At 41.6% G+C, this 25,686-nt stretch overlaps 1 protein-coding gene across 2 annotated transcripts in view; it reads left to right on the top strand.

The window, feature by feature from the left end:
• Positions 1–1,118: 1,118 nt before the first annotated feature.
• Positions 1,119–25,686, top strand: part of RAB31 (RAB31, member RAS oncogene family) — a 31,363-nt gene continuing 6,795 nt past the window's right edge. The window contains exons 1-3 of one of the 2 annotated variants that reach the window (XM_081801591.1): positions 1,119–1,342; positions 5,422–5,659; positions 9,051–9,132. In XM_081801591.1, coding sequence (XP_081657717.1) covers positions 5,643–5,659; positions 9,051–9,132 — 99 coding nt within the window. In that variant the 5' untranslated portion in view covers positions 1,119–1,342; positions 5,422–5,642. The remainder of the gene's footprint in view (positions 1,343–5,421; positions 5,660–9,050; positions 9,133–25,686) is intronic. The other variant, XM_081801593.1, reaches the window with a different exon arrangement.

Here is a 25,686-nt window from a genome sequence, read left to right as displayed (position 1 = left end):
GTCCACAATAGCCAAACTGTGGAAAGAGCCAAGATGTCCATCAACAGATGAATGGATAAAGAAGATGTGGTATGTATATACAATGGAATATTATGCAGCCATCAAAAGGAATGAAATCTTGCCATTTGCAACAACGTGGATGGAACTGGAGGGTGTTATGCTGAGCGAAATAAGTCAATCAGAGAAAGACATGTATCATATGACCTCACTGATATGAGGAATTCTTAATCTCAGGAAAGAAACTGAGGGTTGCTGGAGTGGTGGGGGTAGGAGGGTTGGGGTGGCTAGGTGATAGACATTGGGGAGGGTGTGTGCTATGGTGAGCACTGTGAATTGTGCAAGACTGTTGAATCACAGATCTGTACCTCTGAAACAAATAATACATTATATGTTAACAACAAAAAAAAGAAGATAGCAGGAGGGGAAGAATGAAGGGGGGAAATCGGAGGGGGAGGCGAACCATGAGAGATGATGGACTCTGAAAAACAAACTGAGGGTTCTAGAGGGGAGAAGGGTGGGAGGATGGGTTAGCCTGGTGATGGGTATTAAAGAGGGCACATTCTGCATGGAGCATTGGGTGTTATACGCAAACAATAAATCATGGAACACTAAAAAATATATATATGTAAAAAATAAATAAATAAATCATTAAAAAAAAAGAAATGCATGTATTTGATTTCCAACGTGTAATGGACCTCTATCCTAATCAGTTTTAAAGAATTATTTAACAGAAAGAGCATTGAGATGAGACCTTTTTATAATTAAGCAGAATTGGAGGTTATTATGCAGCCATTAGATTCTGAAGAACAAATGTTAGAAATGCAGACATTAGAATTCATAAATCTTACTGGGTGATACTTAGAAAAATAGATTACATAGTTTTTGAGTGCTAAAGGTTTTGAACAAAAGCAGTTTTATCTCTACCAAAACAATGCAGTGTGTTACCATACTTCTCCTCTAGACCCCTTCAAAATTTTTCGAATTTCTGGAGATACATATACTGTGAACATGTGAGTTCTGGGTTAATTATTGTATGTATGTGGGCCATGTTTCTAAAGCTTATTTTTACCATAGTTCTTTCCTTTCTACAAAAGCAATACAATTTCCTTGTAGAAAATACTGGTAAGAAATAGAAGAAAATATCCTCCTCTCCTACTCCCACCGATGAGAAGTAACTTCTCCTGTCATCTGGTTCTATGTTTATACTAGGTTAGAACTGATACCCTTGGTCTTCATGGCTGTGTGTCCTCAATCTTTTCCAGGATACCGGGGTTGGGAAATCAAGCATCGTGTGTCGATTTGTCCAGGATCACTTTGACCACAACATCAGCCCGACCATTGGGTAAGTTCCTGTATGTTCTTCTCTTTCACATTTCTTCCTCCCAAAACACCGAGAGGTCACTTTGTGCCTGAGCCTTCAAGCAGTTTTCACCCCAGCCAATGAGAATCTATCCCAACTGTAAAGACTTTGTGACAGAAATGCAGTGACTTTTAGGCAGGATGTCTGGGCTTACTGTCCCTGTCAATAATTCTTTTTTCCTAGCTGACTGGCTTCTTGGGCTTCAGCCTAAGACATTCTCCTTGATCTCTAAGAGCATTACTCTGTAAGTCACATCGGCTTTATTTCCAGATGGAAGATGAGACACAGGACAAATCCCTGAAGGTCGAGCTTTAAGTTCCTGCCAGTAAACCTGGAAATACTGTCCACTCACACAGCACAGTTGTCCAGAGTCTGTGGGGGCAGATGAATTTTCCTTTATGGATTAATTGAGTGTTAGCATTTCCATTCTTATGCTTGGGGAGGGGAGGTGGACTGTTCACTCTGAGACCCCAACCTTAGAATATAGGGACATTTTCCTATTCCGTTTTCCCCTTTCCTACAGATGCTTTTACCAGATGTGCTTTGCTGTGCCATTTTGCAGGTGCTTGCTTTTTCACTCTCTTAGAACTTGGCCTCACTAAAGTTTCTCCCTGAAAATATCATGCTCTTTGCAGAGAGCAAAGGTTTTGTTTTCTTCAGAAGGGAAAGAATGTGTGTCTGTATTTTGGCAACACTGTAGGATTGATGAGCACAGGGGTGATTGTCTCTATCACTTGTAAGTGGAGAAGATTCATAGCAGGGCATAAGTAGATGCTCCAGCAGTTGGTTGATAGGCCAGTGGCTGGAGTGGGGTAGGTGAGAAAATCCACTACAGTTTGCAGTTAAAAGTGCCTTAAAGAAACATGTTCACAAAAAATATGCATCAAGAACAAGTTAGCTGTGTCCATTTCATGGATGCTGGCAGAGGACACACAACTCTGGATCAGACACAGGGGAAGTAGCAGCAGTTGGAGTATTCTCATTTTGTATTGGTTCCTGGAGCACTAATTTCCTGTAGGGTGACGTGAAGAGGATCAGATGATATGCTATATGCAGTGGATTGAATTATAAGAGAGGACCCCCAAGTTTAGGGAACCCAAATCTTTTATAATGGGCAGTAAACATGTCTGTGCTTTGCTCCAGAGGGAGACCTTGTTTCTCTCTTCCAAGACTATTTGCCTCTAAGAGGTGGATCATTTGGGTCACAGTATCTTGGTTGAAGCAAGTCATAATGCCAGTCCAGATTCAAGGGAGGGGAAATAAATCCCACCTCATGGTGGGAGGCAATCATTCAGAGGGGGAGCCGTATGGATCATTGGTACCCATTTTGGAGACAATCAGTCAAACCCTGTTGACCCTGCTTTGTCTAAGAAATGCATTGTGGTGGTTTTGGGCTTTTAAAAAATTATGTATTATATGGAAATTCTCTGTACTTTATCTTCATTTTTTCTGTAAACCTAATACTTCTCTAAATAGTCCATTAATTAAAAAATTATGTATTCATTCCTCAAATTATAATGCTCATGAAAAATTCAGACCATACATAAAAATGTAAAATAAAAATTGAAGTCAGAGGATTTTACTAGCTTTCTGATCCCATTTTCTTCAATTTACATCAACAATATTTAGGGTCCAAAGTGCATACTTAACATGCTTCTTGTAAGTATTTTCTGTGTCTATGCAGGTGTACAAATACATAATTTCTAAAACCAAAAATGGCATCATATTCTACCTGCCATGCCACAGCATGCATTCTCTATCCTCTGCCTTATTTTTCTTTCATGAATACAAATTTCTTAGAAGACAAAATAAAAGGAACACTTTACTGTATATTTCCTTGACAGAGTCAAGAGTAAAGTCTAATTTTTCTGATTATAAAAGTTCATATTCATTCTAAAAAACCACAGAACTTATAAAAATTGGAATCATAGTATACATACAGTTTTTTATCCTATTTTCTTAATATATTTTGAACATTTTCTTATAATATCACAATCTTTAGAAACATGGAAATACTATTTTCTCTTTTTATAAAGTATTATATACTAATAAAAAATTGAAAGTGAAGAAAATATAAAAACCGCCTATAATCTGGGGCTCCTGGGTGGCTCAGTTGGTTAAATGTCTGCCTTGAGCTCAGATCATGATCCTGGGGTCCTGGGATGGAGCCCCGCTTTGGGGAGCCTGCTTCTCCCTCTCCCCTCTGCTTATGCTCTATCTCTTGCTATCTCTTTCAAATAAATAAATAAAATCTTAAAAAGAAAAAACAAACTGCCCATAATCTGCCTTCTGGAGTAGCTACCATAAATATCTAGTATATCTTCTCCCAGGGTTTTTGCTATGTGTATATAAAATCTTTAGTAATTCACCATTATATTATGAATTCCATGTTACTAAATGGTCTTTAAAAAAAGGATTTTCCCCCCACTTTTATGGAGATATAATTGACATACATCATTATATAAAAAAGCAATGATTTTTGGGGCACCTGGGTGGCTCAGTCAGTTAAGGGTCTGACTCTTGGTTTCAGCTCAGGTCATGATCTCAGGGTCGTGGGATCAAGCCCCGTGTTGGGCTCTGCATTCAGCATGGAGTCTGCTTGTCCCTCTCCCTCTGCTCCTCCCCTGCCCTCTCTCTCCTCAATCTCTCTCTCTCTCTCAAATAAATAAATAAATAAAAACTTTTTTTAAAAGCAATGATTTTTAATGGCTGTATTTTCCATTTAAGTTGTTGAGGTTATTTATAATTTTTTTTGTTTACTTTTTAAATAATGTATAATGTATATCCTGGGGCATAAATATTTGCACGTACCTCTGATTATTTCATTGCGTTAAATTCATAGCAATGGAATAATTCAAAGAATATGAACATATTTAAGGCTCTTGATGGATATTGCCAAATTGTTTTTCAGAAAGGTTGTCCTTATTTTTCTGTACACTTACCAGCTTTAGGTCTTGAAACATTTTTATATATATGATTTTGAATTGTTATTTTCCACTAAACTTCAAACTTAAGCATTTTCTCATACCTTAAAATTTCTTCATAAACATAATGTTAAGTGACTGTAAATTCTGTGCTGTTCTGCTGTCTACATTCCTTACTTTTCTTCTGGAGTCAAGGTTGGGATGGGCTCTTCCATTCTTATCTGTTGTCCTTTCCTGATATAGTTCAATTGCCCAATTAAAAAACCCACTCAAAATTTATCCTCTCTTATGATTTTGAAAAAAGTGTTTCCAGACTCCAGCTTCAGAAAACTAAAGCTAGCAGGAACAAAAGCATTTCTTGGAAGGTATTATATACGGACTGCAGTTCTCATCCTCCAGTTGCTGGGTTCAGTGTGCTGGGACTCTGGCTTTAGATGAGTTTTGTTTAGCCTGCACAGTGCTTTAAAATTTTTAAGCCAGTAATGGAGAATCAGGAGATTTTTACATAATAAACCTGCATTTCTGGCTTCTTTTAAAAAATCAGTAGACTTGGCGTAGCCGGTGCACATGCCCACATGGCAGGAGCCAGCTGGATCTGAGCCTTGGGTGCTCTGTGTGGGTGGGCGGGCTCTCTCCTTTCCACGGCGCTCCCGCTGTTTACTGTTATTATTATTTTTATCAGTATGAGTTTTACACCTAGTCTGCTTGGCTCATTTATATGGTTGCTGCCTAGTCCTGTAGACATTTGAGTTCAGGCCCCAGGCCCAGGGCCTTTTTCACTGTAATGCTGCTGACTCCAAGAATCAGAGCAGTGAGGTGACTTGTTGAGGCACACCACAGCCGTGAGCAGTGAACGATGACTCAGACCAAGTGAGTCCACTTTCAAAGTCCACCCTTGTTCTTCCCACTGTGATCAAACTGCCACTGGGGAAAGTCCACGGGCTGTAAAATGTCATCGTTTCAGCATCAAAAGAGTTCATTCTTATCGTCTTCTGTGACTCACAATGAAAAATCTTGGCTTTGCTATTCAAGCAGATTGTGTTGACATCTTGAACATATATGTGTGTGTGTGTGTGTGTTGTGTGTCTCCCTTTCTGTTTCAACTTTTACAAGGTAATTGTGTTACTTCTATGCCAGATTTTGGTTCCCACAGATAACGAAGTCAGTTCAGCATTGCCAAGGCTCCCCCCTCCACCACTCTGGAAGATAATCTGTAGAGAAGAAAAGAAGCTTGAGGTTCTTAAGATTGAATGTTAGCAAAGCTGTTAGAAAAAAAAACAACAACCCAAACAACCAAAAGAACAAGGATTGTCAGTCGTCATTTCAAATATTAGTCGTCTTTTTTCTAGTGGCAGGAAATGAGGAACACAGAGGGGTATGTACATGAGTGTGTGTGTGTGTGTGTGTGTGTGTGATCTGCATGACGACTATACTAAAGCTGTTCCTCGCAGACTTACTGTGTATCAAGCAGGAATTTCACAGGTATCATTCCCTCATTTGACCCTACAACAGCCCCCCAGATATGCAAAGTAGATACTGGTTCTGTTTCTCAGATGAGGAAACTGAGGGGCTATCTAAACACTCATTCTACCTTGCTGGAAGCAAGGGCAGCCCTCTGCATTTTGTTCCTGACTGTGCTGAGAGATTCTTTGACCATGGACAAGGCAGTCTTTCGGGACTCAGATTTTACCCCCCTTGTCTGTAGAGTGAAGAGGTTGGCCTGGATATTTCATGTTTTTTTCCATCTCTAAAAGTCTCTGGTTCTAAGGTTTTAAAGGCATGAACTTAGTTTTCTAAGCCTGAGAGCTTTTTAAGGGCAGGGTTGATATATTATTTATCCTAGTGCCTAGAATTTATTGAAGAACGAATGAAAATCTGGCCTACATCAAAGTAAAAACAAAACCAAAGGTGTTTATGGAAGAATTCTCTAAACAAAGTTAAAGGCCAAAGGTTAAACCAGAAAAAATATTATTTAAAATATACTATTACAAAAGGTTAGTGTAAAATACTCAAGAAGTGAATAAGAAAAGGATGAGCACCCCAACCAAAAAGTGGGCAAAGGTCACAAACTAAATATTTACTAAGAAAAACGCAAGTGAACAAATAAACACTAAAATGATGTTCAAAGTTATAAGAAGCATAATAAAAATGGGAATGACATATCATTTCTCCTTATCATACTGGAAAAGATTTGAAAGATCAGGATTGGAGGGGAGAAGGTCATCTCCTACATTGTCGTCATGAGTGTGTAGGCTGCTCCCACCCAGTGTGGCATGTCTGTTTCTAAGGAAATAGTTGTACAAGCACACAAAGATATAAGTACAAAGATACTCATTTAATCATCATCATAATAGTGGAAAATAGGTGACCAAAATGTCCATCATTGGGGTAGTGAATAAAGCCATAACATGGTATAGAATATTTAGTCATTTTATTTATTTATTTATTTACTTACTTACTTATTTTAAAAGATTTTATTTATTTATTTGAGACAGAATGAGAGAGACAGAGAGCACATGAGAGGGGGAGGGTCAGAGGGAGAAGCAGGCTCCCTGCCGAGCAGGGAGCCTGATGCGGGACTCGATCTAGGGATTCCAGGATCATGATCTGAGATGAAGGTAGTCGCTTAACCAACTGAGCCACCCAGGCGCCCTATTTAGTCATTTTAGATGATGTTGATCTGTATTCACAGAAATGGAAAGATATCCATGATACATCGAGTGGAGGGAAAACAAAATGAATGTAGTGTATGATCAATTACGGATGTAAACACTGTATAAACATAATTTGGAAGGATATATACCAACTTATTAGCAGTGATTGTGGCTAGGTGGTGACATGACAATTGATTTCTATTTCCTCCTTTGTTTTCATTTTTTGAATTTCTTTTTTGGGATGTCCATATATTGCTTTTGTAATGGGAAAAGTAATAAAGACATTTCCATTTTTGGAATATATTTGCTCTTATCAGTAGTCTGTGTATATTTTAAGCACTTTAAAAGAAATAAAGTGTCATGGGACAGTTGTGGTTTTGATGATATTGGGTCATATCACTTAGAAAACTGCTTAGAATTTCCATTTAGTGCAATCGTAGGTTGATAAATAGAACTGTTAACTTTTGGCGTTGTGTGAGTATGTTGTGAGGGTTGTGTGGGAATTTCAGGGACATAGGCTTTTCTACTTGGGACTTGTGTAGTTTGCCTCTTAGTCTTGGGGAAAAGTAGGAGAAGTTGAGGAAACATTACTGGGATGGGTGCTGAGTGACGTAGGGCTGTACTGTGTGCTGGATGGTGGGTCGGCTGGGCCATAGGAAGTAGGGTAGACAGCCTGATACCTTACCCCTAAAAACTCTACTGTGCCTCTCCTGAGAAAAAGAACATAGTGAGTATACCATTATCACACCTAGAAAATTAATTTTTAAAAAAGATTTTATTTATTTGAGAGAGAGAGAGAGAGGAGAGAGAGGGTGGGAGAGGAGCAGAGGGAAAGGGACAAGCAGACTCCACACTGAGCGTGGAGCCCAACGAGGGGCTTGATCCCCAACCCTGAGATCGTGACCTGTGCTGAAACCAAGAGTCAGACTCTTAACTGACTGAGCCACCCAGGTGCCCCTAGAAAATTAATTTTGATTCAATGATAGTATCTGACATATAGTCTAAATTTAAATTTTCCCAGTTGTCCTCAAAATGTCTTTTAAAGATTTTCCCCTCCTAATTCTAGATGCATCCAAGGGGCATTTGGTTGTTTTATCTCTTTCTTCTCTCTTAATTTAGCTTCTAGAAAAATCTTCCTGCCTTTTGTTTTGTTTGCTTTTCATGACTTTGACTTACGTGAAGCATTCAGGCCAGTTGTCTTGTAGAATGCTCTACATTCTGGATTTGCCTAATCTGTTTCTTATGATTACATTCAGATGAACTGGTTTTGGCCAGAATGCTGCACAGATGATGTATGTGCTTCTTATTCCATCACATGAGGAGGCTTATCGTGTCTGGTTGTCCCACTGTTGGGGAGACCCACTAGTTTTTAATGAATGGGAAGCTTTATCTCACAGAAAAAAAAAGTCAAGGGTATAAACTTTCCACGTATTATATATTTATGTCTTTCATGAATGCAAAGAAAACATTTATTAACAGGAAATATACAAAAAAAAGAAAGTGTCAAGTGTTTCATTATCTACTGAGAGTTTTGAATCCTTTTTTTTTTTAATGGAGAAAATGTAAATATTTGGTAAACCACCAACCTTTACCCCTGCATGTATAAAAGCAGGGTGGGAATGAGATACGGTATTCTATTAGTTGCTACTAGTGTTGGATGCATAGCATGGGTGCATATGGAAGGCAGTTTTCTGTGTGTGCCATCACAAGGCCCACACTGTGATGTGGGCTGCCCGGTCCATTCCTCATTGTTGTAATAATATGTTTTTAAAATCTTAGGTTTTATTTTCTTTCCTGAGATTTGGGGCATATTATCTTAGAACAATTGAGCGTACTATCTTAGGACAGTGTTTTTGGAAGCACAGTGCTTTGAATGCATTCTTCTCTTTTTAAAAAATTTTTCCTTCCCTAAACCTCCAGTTAGATTAACAAAAAATGCAGAATATTTTCTTCTGGCTGACAGGACTCTAGCAGCCCTTCTTTCCTCTTAGTGGTCCCCCAGGAGGGAGCTTTTGGAGTATTGCTGAGGCAAAATGAACTTGTGTGAAACAGGAGTCTTTGTGAAGATTGAGGGGCGCCTGGTAACGTGGAGATGTTGATTCTCTTTTTCAGGGCATCTTTTATGACCAAAACCGTGCCTTGTGGAAATGAGCTTCATAAGTTCCTCATCTGGGACACTGCTGGGCAGGAACGGGTAAGTTGTTGGCTTTCTAGGGAAAATACTGAGCCCGGTTCCCGAAGGTTTCTTTGTATTTGGCAAGACTCTTGGTTGCAAGGGACAGAAACCCAGATTCAGTGATTTAATCAAAAAAGGAAATGTGTTCTTCCACTGTGTGAAAATGTATGGGGTAGCCCTCTTGAGATAGGGCCAAGTTCATCAAGTCCCCCAAATGTATTGTCAGAGGCACCCGGCTCTATTCCTGTTTCTCTGCTTGCTTCCCTCTAGACTGGCTTCATTTTTAGGCAGACTCACTTCCTCCCCTTCCCCAAGGGTGGCAAGGATGGCTGCATCAGTGACTCCAGGCCTGCATTCTGCCACCTGAGCAGCCCCAGAGATGACAGTACCTTTTTTCCGCGAGTTGCGCCCCGTGTCTCAGCATGATCATGTGTCCCACTCCTGAACTTGACACTGTGTAGTAGCGTTCATGGGGGATTTGGCACTCTTATTTGTAGGGCCTGGTAATACACTTTACCCCTAAAGGTAGGGGCTGCCATCAGCCACACTGGTTGGAAGTCCGGTAGGCTTAGTTACCCGAGGAAAATATGGGTTCTCTTACTGGAAAATGGGGCAATGGACGTTGGGTTAGCAGAAGGAGCCAATGACTTGTCTCATTCTTCATTCCTTTTATTTGCCAAAAATATTGATGGGGAAGATTATTTAAGAAGCTCGTGTTTTTAGATTTTAAAAAGTGAAATAATACCAGCACAGACAGGATATTCGTGTAATCACTAGAGTGTATATTATCAAAGTTGAAAGGGGTGGTCAGAATAAGTGACACACGGGGATAACCACTAGCTTGCCTTCACTGGGGGCTTCCAGCCTACTCAAAACTTTCATCAGAGCTAATGATTAAGGAGTAAAATAGGTTGAGCTTCCCCTCGTCTGATCCAAGCTCACGTGTTACCTTCTTTACCTACCCTATTCAAATGTCAACACTTCCCCTTTTTCTGTCCCTGCTCCACTCACTTCCTTTTTCTCCACAGCTCTTACCACCTTCTAATACACTATTGAATTCCATTATTGATTATCTCTCTCTCAAAGGAAGAGAATCCAGGGTTTGGGATAATGCATCCCTTTCCTTATCAGCTCCTAACAAGTCAAGTGTGTGTTTCTGTAACTTTCATTTTATACAAGTCCCCACTCCAGCAGTTGTAGATTAAGGCTACTAGGGTTTTAAAGATGTCTTTCTTCTTAATCCGGACGAATCTTCTGGCCTACAAATGCTAACCTCATTAGAATGTCTTCTATTTTGCTGCTAAGTTGAGAGCACAGACTTGCACACACGAAGCCATTACTTAGAGCACCTCTTTAACTCTGTTAGTCTGCTGTGCCTGCTGACCTCCGAAATGAGAAGGCGTGATCCTAGGAGAAAATGTATACTCAGGGATCTCATCTTTACATAGCTTCCTCTTTACCTACTATGTACGTATATTTGTAGTATGTAGATCTGCTAGGTTTTTGGGGTTTGGGGTTTGGTTTTTTGGTTGTTATTTAAACTTAAGCAGAGAGGTTTTCTTGCTCCCATTTTTACTTTTGGTCATGAAATAGTTGCTTTTGCAGCCACTCACTGTTAATGAGCATTAGTCAATTTTACCAAGAGCTGGCTTAGTATTAGCAGTACTACTGCTTCTTCTATTAGCGGATATTTCCCGAGGGCTAGCTATGTTCCACGCAGTGTTCTCATGCCTTCCGTGTACTAACTAACATGCTTAGTCCTCTCGCAGCACTCTGAACTGGGGACTATTTTTATCCCTCTTTATAAGTGAGGTCACAGAGGGACAGAGTGGTTAAGTAACTTGCTCAAGATCACACAGCCCATTAGGCTGAAAGCTGAAATCTGAATCCAGCAGTTTGGGTCCTGAGCTTTGCTTTGTAGTTTTGTTCTGCTAGAAAAATCACACAAAAGCCATGCAGCCAAGAGTAAAATTATCCAAAATCCCACCACCCAGATATCTCCACTGTTTTTCAAATTTAGTTTTTAAATTGAAGGATAATTGACATCCAATATTAGCTTCAGGTGTACATCATAGTGATTTGATATTTTTATACATTATGAAATGATCCTCACAATAAGTCTAATTTCCGCTATTTACATTAGATGACCATTCTTCAGATATCTCACTCTGTGTGTGTTGGTAACTTCATATCAAAGGGCTCAGGGTTCTTTATAACCTGCTGTTTTCATGTGGTAATAACAGTGTTTCTGAAGAGAGATTTCTGTATGGTCTAAACAGAGTATTTGACATCTACTTACCTATTCTGATAAAATATTCAAGTAGGTAACTGCTTTTGATGAAATTTGGTCCTCTAAAGTGACTACTGTAGTTTGTAGCTTGCTGCCTGACCATCTCAAAGCAAAATAGCAATAGAAAATTTTTCGTATGACCATATTTCTAATAATTCTAATTGCTTTTCCTAAAATTGGATTTTTAGAGGTGATAGACATCTGTGCCTGTATTGCTGTCTGTCATTTTAAAAGCATAGTATTATATATGTTATTATATTATACATATTATATTCATTATATATATATTATTGTATCAGTGTTATATGTATTATTAGTAGTATCTACTATGATAATTATTAGTATTAGGTGTGCAAGGCCAAGTCCACACTAGTGCTTCAGGGAGGAGGGACTGACTTTTGGATGAGAACTTCAGGTGGATGCTTTTTAGAATCTAGATTTGTGGACACCATGTGAGAAATGTCTGCACAGCCTTTGTGGTCATTGATGCCTCTAACCCTCGAAGGCCTGATTTAGTTATCCTCAGGCCGTCCTTGTCTGCTGTCCCTCCGTGCAGTCTCGCATCTCTCCAGTGATGGCAATTTCTCAGTCATTTTGGCAGCTTGTTGTTGGATTTAATCGTGCTTATAATGACATTGCCTAATGTTGGAGCTAAAAATACTTTCCCTGCTGCTGCATGTGCCTACTGCTGTTTGTTCTGTCTCATTCATTGTTGGAGTCCAGCGCACTATATTATCCCTCCTTATCTTTGTAGGAATCGGCTACTGTTCTTCTTAGTCTTCACAATTTTAAACAAACAAAATCTCTTTGGATTTATGATTTGATAATATAAAGACATAGATTTCTGTGTCCTTAAAGGGGTATAATGCTCAGTGCAGTGCTTAGCATGTGTTAATTACTCAGTATTTGTTTAGTTGTGGAACTATCGAACCACTTCTGCCTAGCATACACGGTATTCATTCTGGACTACATTTGTGGCACAAATTCATACTCTTGAGAACTCACTCTCCCATCTGAGCACTGGAAAGGTAAAAGGAGCCCTCTTTTCCTCCCTCTCTTTGTAGAAGAGAGTGTTCATTCTTGATATGCTGTCTTAATTATGCTTTTCATTCAACCACATATGATGAACATCCTATGATCCTTTCAATGGCAAACGGTAATCCATAGACTGCCTCTGTAAAGAAGTGTTTTCAAATTTAACCATTTTCAATTAACCAAGTGATTGTTGAATCCAATTTGTTAGAAGCTTAACATTTTCAAGGTTTGTGCATTCAGTTTGTTGCTGCCAAGAGGGGTATAGAGGGTGCAAGAGTGCCATTGGAGTGCCCGTGTTGTAGTGTTGGTGTGGGCTTTTGGGGGTTTTCATCCTGTCCTCTCGGAATGAGTTGTTGTGCTGGTTTCTGCTTTGTGTGGAGCTATGAGGAGAACTCAGCAGTGGGGCAGCAGACGCCCTGGAAGGATATACACAGGAGCTCGAAGAGGTCCCAGGGGAGAGAAAGGAATTTATCTGCCCAGCTTCGTCCTCCTATCTCCCACTGGTCAGGGTTTGTGATGGGAAGATGAGGCTTCTGTCCTAATGTGTCAACACATCTGTCTTTCCCTTTGGGTTTCTTTTGGACTCCTTTCTTTGTTTTTCCACATAAACTGGGGACTAGAATATCCTCATTGTTATTAAAATGTTTGGGGGCACCCGGGTGGCTCAGTAGGTTAAGCAGCTCAGGTCTCGGTTTCAGGGTCATGAGATCGAGCTCAGCATTGGGCTCCTCGCTGAGTGTAGAGACTGCTTGGGATTCTCTCTCCCTCTTTCTCTGCACCGCGCCCCCCTCCAAAAAAAAGTCTCATCTATAGGAATTGCAACCTCCATGTTCTAGATGTGTGCTTCCAAGTCATTCTGTTTTTGCTTTAAAACACAATTGCAATCCATAGGATAACTCCATTAAAATGTTCATATCTTGGAAGAATTCCATGCTTCATTTTCTTGATCTGATCCATCAGAGCAATATTATTCTAAGAATCTAACATGAACAAATATTAACATCATTATCTTGTTTCACTTGGGTTGAAGTCAGTGTTATGGCTGTCTATCTGCCCTACTGCCTCAGTCAGAATAGTTGTATTTATAAAATTTGCATTTCAAATGCGCCACAGTCACAAATTCCGCAAAGGTGAATTGATGGTTCTTTGGTTAGAATAAAGGCTCTCCCCTGACTCTACTAACACATCTGAAGTTGAATAGATTGACTTCTGAAATCAAGCTCGTCATTATATACTTTTTTTTTTTTAAGATTTTTTTATTTATTTGACAGAGAGATAGAGAGAGAGAACAAGTACGCAGAGAGGCAGGCAGAGGGAGAGGGAGAAGCAGGCTCCCCGCTGAGCAGGGAGCCCGATGTGGGGTTCGATCCCAGGACCCTGGGATCATGACCCGAGCCGAAGGCAGCCGCTTAACCGACTGAGCCACCCAGGTGCCCCCATTATATACTTTTTAAAGATGAAATTGGAGAACACATACACAGACTAAAAAATAGGCCCCCTTTCCCAATACTTAGCAAGAATTATGGAGCTTTGAGTTTAATGGTAAAAATGACATGATACAAGGATTTGTGTAGGAAATTATATAATTTTTAACTACCGCCTTTTTTTGGGTATTTTAAAAAAATCGATGGAACACGGAAAATGAAAGAAATGATAAGTAAGAACAATATTAAATACTGAATAGGACTAAGCCCATATTATTTAATAGAAGATTGAGCTATTGTAGAAGTCTAAATATGATCTTAAATAAACAAGACTTTATTTAGAATTTAGAATACCATTATTAATCCTGAAAATTGACACATGGCTGTGTGTTTTAATTCTTTTTTTATCTTTTTATTTAAAAGTACTCTTGTACTGGGGTGCTTGGGTGGCTCAGTTGGTTAAATGTCTGACTCTTGATCTCCATTCAGGTCTTGATTTCAGAATCGTGAGTTCAAGCCCCATGTTGGGCTCCATAGTAGGTGTGGAGCCTACCAAAAAACCCCCCCAAAACAAAAAACTCATACTTACAGAAAAGTTACAAAAATATTATGGAGCTCTCTAGCTGAGGTGGCTCTGCTTCAAGCTGTGGGTCTGTCAGTGTGGTGGTGCCTGGGGGAACTCTGCTTGCTTGTTCATTCTGGGGTTAGAGAGGCAGCCGCTACCTGAGGAAGGTCTCCTTGGGCAATACAGAAGCACAAGGAGCAAGGCACAGCTCTTAATGCTAGCGTTAGAACGAGCACATGACACATGGCCTATATTCCTTTGGCCAAGGCAAGTCACATGGCTTAGCCCAAGGTCAAATAATAGGGAGACATAGCCTTTAAAGGAATGGAGAAAACTCCACTGGCATAAACAGGGCATGGATTCACACAGAGGTGAACAATTAATTGGTGGTCGTAATTTTGTCTGCCACAGGCTTCTACGGGGTTCTCTTGCTCTGTGTACTTTGGAGGCTCTACTTCATCCAGCTTGGGACTTTTTTTCAGACATCTACCTCAGTCTTTCCCACTGAACTTTCCATTTACACACTCTACAATGTTTTATACAAAATGAATTTCCTGCTAAGAAATCTGAAACTGTAGAGATAATGTTTGCCCTACTGTGGCTTTTAAAATACAGTGAACCCTTGAACAACATGGGGGTTAGGGGTGCTGACCCCCCACACAGTTGAAAATCCATGTATAACTTTGGACTCCCCAAAATGTAACTATTAATACCTACTGTTGATGGGAAGCCTTCATGAGAAAACATATTGTATGTGTTACATGTAATATACTGTACACTTACAATAAAGTCAGCTCGAGAAAAGAAAAGGTTATTAGAAAATCATAACAAAATGTGTTCACAGTACTGTATAATAAAAAATCTGCATTTAAGTGGACTTGTGCAGTTCAAACCATGTTGTTCAAGGGTCAACTGTATATTCATTACTTCATGGTGCCTGAGATGGTCCCTCCCTGTGTTTCTGAAGAGAGCCCAGTAGGAAGGTAGCTGTAGTATGTACTATTTACCTGTTCCTTGACAGGGGAACTCTTTTCCTGTCCACTCCTACACCCATTCTAGACTTGCTCAAAGCTTCAGTCTCATAAGCTTTTTGTTTTCATTCTCTGGTTCACCTCTGAAGCAGCTGAGCCATGCTTTCATCTTTTTTGGGTAATCCATCCTGGAGTTTTAGTGGTTGGAAATAAAATTAACTGATAAACGTTTTTGTCTGCATTTGTTTCTGCAGGGATTATCAGCATGTAGAGTATTACCTCTCTTTTTGAAAAACAGTTTTGTTTTGTTTTTTTTTAATTTTTTTTTTTTTTAAGATTTTATTTATTTGTGAGAGAGAGAATGAGAGACAGAGAGCATGAGAGGGAGGAGGGTCAGAGGGAGAAGCAGACTCCCCTCTGAGCAGGGAGCCCGATGTGGGACTCGATCCCGGGACTCCAGGATCATGACCTGAGCTGAAGGCAGTCGCTTAACCGACTGAGCCACCCAGGCGCCCTGAAAAACAGTTTTATCGAGGGGCGCCTGGGTGGCTCCGTCAGTGAAGCATCTGCCTTTGGCTCAGGTCATGATCCCAGGGTCCTGGGATCGAGCCCCGCGTCTGGCTCTCTGCTCAGTGAGGAGCCTGCTTGTCCCTTTTCCTGCTGCTCATGCTCTCTCTCAACTAAATATAAAATCTTTAAAAAAAAAACCCCAGCTTTATTGAGATATAATCCACAGACCATACAATTGACTCATTTAAAGTGTACAGTTCAGTGGACTCTAGTATATTAAGATTGTGTAGCTATTGCTACAATTAATTTTAAACCCATTAACAGTCATTCCCCATTTCTTCCTAAGTCCCCCAGCCCTTGGCTGCTTTCTGCCTCTAGATTCGTCTCATCTGGACATTTCATATAGATGGAATCATGCAATCTGTGTGTTTTTGTGACTGGCTTCTTTCACTTAGCATAATGTCATCAGTGTTGATCCACATTGTAACTTGAATCAGTGCTTCCTTCTTTTTCATGGCTAATACTCCATTGTATGGATGCCCTGCATTTTGTTTATCCATTCATCAGGTTATGGACATTTAGGTTGTTTCTACATTTTGGTTTTTATAAATAATGCTGCTTTAAGCATTCACATACAAGTTTTTATGTAGATAGTTCTGTTTGTTTGTTTAATCTCTTAGGAATATATCTAGGACTGAAATTGATGGGTCCTATGGTAACTCTCTGTTTAGCATTTTGAGGACCAGCCAAACTTCTCCAAAGTGGCTGCACCATTTTATATTCCTACCAGCAATGTATGAGGCTCCACATTCCCACCAACACTTGTCTTTGCCAAACTCAGGGTTACAAAGATTTACTCCTATATGTTCTTCTAAGAGTTTTATAGTTTTAGCTTTTACCTTTAGTTCTATGATCCATTTTTGCATATCTTGTAAGGAAGGGATTCAACTTCACTCTCTGTATGTTACTATCATACAGAATCAGTTGCCCCAACACAATTTGTTGAAAAGATATTTCAACAATTGTGAGATATTTGCCCAAATTGGTTTTCTTGGCACCTTTGTTGATATGATAATCAGTTGGCCACAAATGTGCGGGTTTAATTCTGGACTCAATTCTCTTTCTTTGATCTAATTTTTACCCGTCTGCCAATACCACATTGCCCTGATTGCTGTAGGTTTTTTTTAGCAAGTTTGGAAATTAGGAAGTATGAGTCCTCTAACTTTGTCCTTTTTCAAGATTATTTTGGCTATTCTGTGTCCCTTTCACTTTGACAGGAATTTTAGGATCAGCTTTTACATTTTTGCAAAAACTCCAGCTGTATTTTGATAGGGATTGGGTTAAATCTATAGATGAATGTGAGGTTACCTACTCCTAAAACCTTTAAGTTATAAGTGATAAACAAGTTGCAAGCTGTTTTTCATCTCTAACTGTGGACCAGAAGTGCAGTCTTGACCTCAGAGCAGTACTTAAAGAAAAAATTCTGAATAAAATATTAAATCTTTGAAATGTTAAAATGTGTTCCCTGTAACAAATTGATATAGAACTGTAAGTAAGGTTATATTTGTGAAGTGATCACTTACAATTTACCAAACTATTACTAGATTTGAAATGCATGATACTTGACTAAATTACGTTTTTTAAAAGAAGGAACCTATCTTCAAAATAGTATTATTTGCCTCTGATTTAGTTTTTTTCAGCAGTGTTATCTAACCCGGGACCAGACTTTATTACTTAATACATACTGCTCAAGAGAGTGTGATAATATGCTGAAACCCATTGATTCAAAGGCTTACAGTGACTCTCCTAGTGAGTGTACAAACTTTTCACCCCCAATTGTGAGATATTTCAAGCACTCCAGAAAATAATATAATAAGTATATTTACACCACCCCGATTTGTTTACTCTTTGCTTGTTCCTTCTGTCAGAAATTTTCCCGGCCGGCCGGTGGCTCAGATGGTTAAGCGTGTGCCTTCAGCTCAGGTCATGATCCCAGGGTCCTGGGATGGAGCTCCGCGTCGGGCTCCCTGCTCAGCGGGGAGTCTGCTTCTCCCTCTGCCCCCTGCTCGTACTCTCTCTCTCTCAATAAATAAAATCTTTAAAAAAGAAGTGTTCCAGGAAGCTGGGTACCTGAAGAAGGCCAAGTCCGGCTGGCGCCCTCCAGGAGCCGACGGGTTAGCATGCTGGGGAGCCGTGCTGTGGAGCCTGCTGTTCGCCTCCTTGGGCCTACATTTGCAAGCGCCTCCCAGGCTCCTGCAGTGACAGGATGACATGCGCAGAGACAGAGGCATCCCCGCAGGGCCGTGGCCAAAACGCCGGGTCTCCGTGGGCCCCCGAGAAAGAAAAGAGAACGAAGGCAGCAAATAGCTGAGGTCAAGTTCGGGCTTGACAAACATCAAAAGAAACCTTTTTTGTGCTTTCTTTCCTTCTTTCTTCGGGGCCTCGGACTCTGTGGTCAAGAAAGTGGTTCTCTTTTCATAGACAGTGGCTAAAGTCAGAGGAAATTTTGACCTTTGGAAGCCCTTGAAGAATGGGGCCTCTTAGAAGCTCCGAACGAGCTGCTCTGGTTTCCTCCTTGCTTGCGCTGCGGCCGCTGGAAATACAGGCCCGGCTCCGAGCGGCCGCAGCCAACAGCACATGCGCAGACTCTGCTCCTCGCCCACGGCTGGCGGGAAATTGCTTCACCCTCTTGCACTTTTCCCACACCCACTGGAGAACGATTTCCATAAGGATTTCCATCCAGTGGAAGAGGGTCAATACCTGGTTTTGCTTTCCTCCCCCACCTATCACAGGAGAACGGTGCTTTTAATTAGTACACATTGACATCCTGGTAAGGGAGCTATTCCTCCTCTCCACCCTCCGCTCCCATCGCACCCCCTCAGAAGGAAAACCCAGTGAGGACTATGTGGTAAGGAGACCCAGCAGAAGCCTGCAAATCTGGTGTATGCTGTTACAAATGAGGTAAACAGCTCTGTGGTAGGGCTCTGCCCCATCATCTGTTAGAAGAAGCCTCAGGAATCCCCTGATTTAAAAGTGGTACAGCGGAAGAGGTCCAGGGATGTTTAGAAATCGGAGACCGAAGCTGCAGGAGGAAAGGGTGACTGTGGCATTCGAGTTGGGGAGTCCGACGGCAGCCGTGTGGGCAGGGCTAGAGCCGCCATTGTGGGCAGACCCGGTTCCCAGAGGTGTTCCCTTTGGGGGTGTTGGTGTCATTTAGGAAATTAGGAGGTTAGGTGCAGAATGGCACTGGCGGGAGAGAACGAGGAAGGACATGTCCGTATATTAAAATAAAGGTAGTGAGTGCTAAGGGAAACTCCAAGCACTTGTGCCCTCAGCCCGGCGATGAGAAGGCTGGAAGCCAGGGAAAGGAAACGGGGAGGGGACAGACAGGAACAGCAGATAGGGAAGCCTCAAGCTTCAAGTCTCGCGAAGCAAGGGGGAGCTTCTCCTGCCTGAAAGTAGCCCCTGCCCCTTGTGCCTGCAGCACCCTCTCTGTCACAGTAGACCCCACCATTGTCCTTCATTCCCCGGTGGGTGTCTGCCCCCCTCCAGGCCTGCCTGCGCTGGCCCCTCCAGGGGGCCTGGCCTGTTCTGGGAGGGACGGCCGCACCGCTAGGGGAGGACTCTTCACAAATCAGGCAACAACATTTTACGGGTGTGTATTTTGGTCGGGGACGCCCTAAGTAGCTTCTAATTATGAAGCATTGTCTGTGCTCCTGGGTTGAGGCCAACTTCCGTTCTCCGACTCTCCGTGGGCAAAGACAGGCCGCCGCGCGTGGAAGAAGACTCTAAGACACACTTCATCTGCTTGTGTTTTTCTCCTCTCTCCTCCCCTGCCCTCCCCTCCATTCCTGCCTCTCCCTCCCCTTCGCTTTGTACTTTTGTGCCCCTAATTTCCTGAGTCTGGATCAAATACAAACCAAAGGGCCTATGAAGCCTGTGAATGTCGTTCGTGACAAGGAAATTAGGCACATGGACTTCATCTAATAACAGAAGAGCGTGCTCCTGAGGCGCCAAAGGACGTGTCTAAACAGGAACAGCTGGAGTGTCCTCAGAACACAGAGCTCGCTGTTTGGAGACATTTATATCCAGAGCAGCCCCTTTGAAGGCGGCCTGACTCCGCCTCCTTCTTCACCTTCTGTTTGTTTCCTAGGGCTGCTGGAACAGATCACCACACATCGAGCAGCTCCAAACAGCTCCTCACAGTTCTGAAAGTCAGGAGTCCGAGAAGGGCTTACCAGGCCAATACCAAGGCATAGGCAGGGCTGTGTTCCTTTCTGGAGGCTTTGGGGAAGAATCCGTTCCTGGCCTTTTTCAGAGGCTGCCTGGCTTCCCTGGTTTGTGCCCGCATTCCTCCATCTTCAAGGCTGGCAGCAGAGCATCTTCCAAGCTCTCTGACTCTCTTGCCTCCCTCTGCCACTCGTAAGGAACCTGATGATGATGCTGGACACTGTGTGATGCAGGGTAATCTTCCCATCTCAAGGTCAGCTGGTCAGCAACCTTAATTCCATTAGCAACCTCAATGCCCCCTCACCATGTAGCATAACATATTTACAGGTCCCAGCGATTAAGATGTGGACATCTTTGGGGACTGTTATTCTACCTGCCACCTCCTTAGAACAGTCCCCGTCACATACCAAGTGTTCAATAGATACTTGTTGAATGAATATGTTTAGTATAAGCCTGTATCTGCATTACATCAACTTATGCAGCATTTCATTGCAGGGAATCAACTGAAGAATGGAAAGAGTATGGAATTTGGAGTCAGAAGACCTGTGTTCGAGGGCTGGTTACATCATTTAAGAGCTGTGTGTCTGTGGGCAATTTACTGAACCATTCTGAGCTTATTTTCTCATCTATAAAATGGGAAGAGTTTTATCTAGTCCACCTGCCTTCACAGGGTTATTGTTTTATCATGTGTGTTCTGTCATTATGTATTTGTGAGTCCCTGCTATGGCCCAGATAGGGGGTCAGGAGGGGTTCTCAGAGGAGGTGGCAGTTGAAAAAGGTGTGAATGAAAGGTGGGAGTGAGGATGTCTAGTGGAGGTGGGTCCAGTCTGGGGAAGGCATGTGGGACGACCCTGAGGGCTCCATGTGGCTGCGTGTTCAGGGAGCAGGGAGGAGGCCAGGGGCTGGGGAGAGAGAGGGGGAGGACGGGCCGAGTGCCCCAGTGACACCATAGGACAGTTTGGATTTTATGCTTAGTAAGTTAGAAGGATTTTGAAAAATTACACAATTTGACTTTGAAGAAAAAACCGTTCTGCTTTACAGTTAACATAACATGACATCGAGTGTTTGCTTCCGAAGATTCCAGTGGCGGGAGTGGGGTGGGAGGGGAGGTGGAAACATGCCAGGGGCCATGTGTTCGGGCTGATCTTTAGACTAGGAGATGAGAGCATGGAAGCGCATTGTACCATGCTCTCTTCTTGTGCGTATGGTTGAAAATTTCCACAATTAAAAAGTTAAAAATAGATTCGATGGTATGTGTAAATAACATAACTCAGAAGTTAAAAACAGGATCCCTCTGGCTGCTGTGTGGCCACTACAGTATCTAAATTCTCCAGTGGAAACTTCCAGATAACCAGTCAAGGAAAGGGGGGTCTGCAGGCTGTACTTGGTGAACACAGCACAGAGGCCTGGGTGCCTGGTGCTTTGGGGGTGAATGAAACCACACGCCTGCAAGTGTGTTTTGTGTGACCCTGATCTCTTCCTAGCAAGGTGCTGTCACAGATTCGGGAAGCTCGTCGTGGGCACCCAGCAAGGCAGGCTTTTCTGCGGGCACCATGGTGGCAGGGCTCCAGGACGGGTACCACCGCCAGGGAGCGCTGGGTCAGGCCCGTCCTGCTCTGGGCGTAATCCCAAGTGATGTTTGCTTTGCTGTCCTGTTCTGCAGGGAGACGTGTCTCGAAGATGGGATGTTTACTGTGAACAGGAGGGCTGTATACAGACGGGAGAGACCAAAGCAACCTGAGCAGAGTGCAGCGTACGGAAAGAGGGAGAGCCATGACCAACCCTCATGGCATTTCCTTCCAATGAACGGGGACTGTGTGTGATGAAAAACACAGATAATTTCGGGACCGGGTGGGGCAGAATTCTGGACTTCGAGGAAATTCCATTGGCTTGCTAACAGACAGGAATTAGAGCTGAGGTTCTCTGTAGTTGGGTATTAACGTGGGTGGGAAGAAATGTATTTCTACATCATTTCAAAACCTTGACTTCTTATACATTATTCTAGGGATCAGAATATGCCAGTTCATTACCTTGTCTTTTACAAAACATGAATCCGTGCCCTCCCCACCAACACCTTCTTTTGTGGAAGGATGTTTGGATTTGTGTTTTATCATTGTCTCCTAAAGAAGGTTTGGACCGTACCTTGTCAAAAAGGAGTCAAAAGGAGGTCAAGTTACCTCTAAAACCCAGCTTCCTCCTGGTACTTTTGCTTCAGTGCCCTGATCCCTGAATGTCGAGGAAGCTCTTTGACTTTAATTGGCAAATTGAAAGAAAGAAGAAAGAAGGGGGGAAAAAATCCCTTCTCATTGTTAAAGTAGTGTATCCTTTTAAAAATTTTAAAGAAATAATCCGGCAAATTATAACAAGTGGTGGTCTGCCTATAATGGCATTATTCAGAAATAACTACTGTTAATAGTCTGCCATATAGTTTCCCAGCCCGTTTTCTATTCAACTTTACCTACTATTGGATTGTAGGACATCTGAGTGGGCATATTAAATAGGCCTTCTTCTTTTCTGTGGAGAGAGAGGGTCTGTGTAAACATCAGAAACATTCTTCTGAATGGCACAGAAAGAGCATTCAGTAATGGTTTTTCCATTCAGCTTTTGCCAGCTGAGAATGTTGGGAATGTCAAGAATTTTCCTCTACCACTTCCCTCTTTGTTTGAATCCTAATGAACCACGGGGTATGTTTTGGCTTCTGCCCTTGACTGTCCATGGCCTCAGGGTTCTGTGGGATGGTGAGAATTTCTGATTGTGTGCTGGCGCCAGACACAGGCCAGCATGGGCTCCCAGGGGCAGTGTTCTCTGAAGATCGTAACACATAACCCATCCCTACAAGTTTCTGGACTTGATGCAAGAGCAGTCTGGCTTGGATAATTCTCATCTGGGGAGGCAGAGCCCAGCTGGAACCTCTCCTTGTTTGGAAACTTCATGTGTTTTCCACTACTGCTCATTCTTGACATGCAGAATTTTTGCTGCTATGGAATTTATGATGCCACAAACCTGCATTTAAGGAATTTTGCCTGAAGCAGACTGGGTGGCCTGGAGGATTAGGATATTTCCTGGAATAATACTTTCCACTGTGTGCTGAGCAGTGTGTGCATGCACACACGTACAGGACGGTGTGGGATGGGAAGAAAGGAGGTTTGTGTTGTAAGTAATGCACTTGGAAGAACCAAGAGCTGGGCAAAGGAAGGAGGTTCCATCTACAGTCTGTCTTACTTTGGCCATAAGTATCGTCACAGAGCGGGAAAAACCTTAGTTATCACCACCGACCCCACCCCCACTGTTACCTGATATGAAAATATTGGGGTTCGCAGCCAATGGTCAAGAAAGAATTCTTGAGGCATCTTCAGTGCAAACAGGGTGGTTTTATTAAAACACGGGGACAAGACCTGGTGGGCAGAAAGAGCTGCACTGGGGTCATGAGGAGTGGCTGTTTACATACTTTTAAGTTGGAAGTGGGTTAGGGATAGCGTCAGTCTCTAAGGAATTGGAAGCAAGGTTTCCAGGACCTTGGAGGGTTAGCTGTTGTTAGGAAAAGGTCATTTACTACTAGTAATAATTTAGTCATGGATCCCTTCAGATGTATATCAGTGGGCCATATGCTTGGAGGATGATTGCTAACACATATCTTGTTGGGGAGGTAGAGATAAAGGAATTTTTATATGTGAAAGGAGACTTACAGGATCTTGGAGGTCAGGCTAATGTTAAGCTAAAGTATTAACATCGAGGCAGTTGAGTCCCTAGAGGAAGGTCACTCTCCCTGTCTCAAGGACTTGTCAATGGGTTGTAAGTTGTAAGGAAATTTGATTTTTTTCTTTTGCTTTTGTTTCCCACATTACTACCTGCATTTTATCAGAATAGAGCCAGGCATGGATGTCTAGACTTCCTTTGAGTCTAGATCTCTTCATACTTTGCCTTTAATGTGGGTTCTGAGCATACTAGGTCTCAAGATGTTAATAAATATTACTTGAAAAAGGTTAAAAAAATCAATTGAGAAGTCTGAGTTAAAACCAAAACAAATTCTTTACTACAGAAATTTTCAGAGCCTTTAATGTACTAATAACACTTCACCAATCTCCAGGGGAGCATTATTATATATAGCATTTCTCGAACTTATTTGGCCAAGAAACCTTTTTTCCAAAAAGCACCTCACGAGCCCAGGGTTCTGTAGAAGACCCTTGGGAAGTATCAGACTGCTCCCCTTGTGTCTCATGCCATCTCTTATTTTTCAGAAATGTGAGTTTCACTGCTGCCCAGCAGTCCATTGCTTGGCTAAGGGCAAAGTATGAAGAGATCTAGACTCAGAGGGAGTGTAGACAAATTTACGTTTCTGGTCCCTGATGGCTAGACATTGAAATAGGTTCCAGTTTTTCAGCATGACTGATAATTCTGGAGTGAATTCTGGTTACTTCGTGACCATCTGTGACCATTCCCTTCAGAAGTGCAATTGTTGAATTGGTGTATGAACATTTTCAGGACTCTTGCTATTCATTGTCCGGTTGCTTTCCAGAAAGGTTATACCTACTTATCCTTTCCTAGTTGCTGGAAATGGGGACAGGGTTAGCATCCATCTGTAAAAGTCTGAGAAGCTTGAAGAAGACTGTTCCCTTCTCTTTTATTCTGTAGACATGCAAAATTAAAAAAAACACACAGTCACACACACTAAGTACATAAACAGCCATTTCTTTTGAGGGTCAGATTGGCTTTTCACAATTCCCTGTGCTTTTTCTAAATAATTAAATGTCACTTGAGAGTTATCTGAGTACTTTAATTCAGTATTCTAGATATTTTGTGGGATAGTTAGGGAAGAAGGGATTTTGAATTGGCATCTGTCCTGCTAATTTTCAAAGAACTCTTCAAGGTGAGATTTAAAAATTATAGCAACCTCCTGTGATTATGAAACTTTGTTTCTACAAGAATTTTTTATGTGAGTTTTCATCAGTCTTAATTTGGACTCTACAGAAATTGAATTATGTCATATTGAGTATTGAAGCCAATTTTGATGCTTTTGTTTTTATATTTGTATGGGGAAGAGTATACACATTGTAGACCAGAAGTGATTTATCTTTTTGTCCTCCACAAATATTATCCTTTGGTCAATGCATTATTGGGTTTTGGAACTGAGACGAACTTTTAACTCATTAAAACCCCCAAGTCCCTGGCAATAAAGTCATTTAAGTGGCTTCACCAACAGATTTATTTCAAAATGATTCCATTTGGAGGAAGGAAAGAACAAGTAATGCATTATATACAAAGATCTATTCAATAATTCATGAAACCTGCCACCAGTGACCATTTTAGATTCAGTTCATGGCATTATAGCTGAAAATGACTCTGTCTTAAGAAGATATCCACAATTTGCTCCTTTCTGTGCTTGAGTCCACAAGTATCTTGATTTTTGAGATATAAGTTTTGTACCTATATGGTATGTTTAAGTGGACCTTTCTTATATGGAAGCTATTTTGAAAAAAATGGGCATTTTATGTAATTGGGCTAAAGGACACTTTATATGCATTCCTTACCCTTAGCAAAGCAGGAATG

The sequence above is a fragment of the Leptonychotes weddellii genome, chromosome 13 (genome assembly GCF_054177405.1).
Source record: "Leptonychotes weddellii isolate Sample4059 chromosome 13, ASM5417740v2, whole genome shotgun sequence".
In the NCBI taxonomy this organism is placed as follows: Eukaryota; Metazoa; Chordata; class Mammalia; order Carnivora; family Phocidae; genus Leptonychotes; species Leptonychotes weddellii.
Note: the sequence above shows the minus strand (reverse complement) of the source record. Positions and strands in the feature narration are given on the sequence as shown.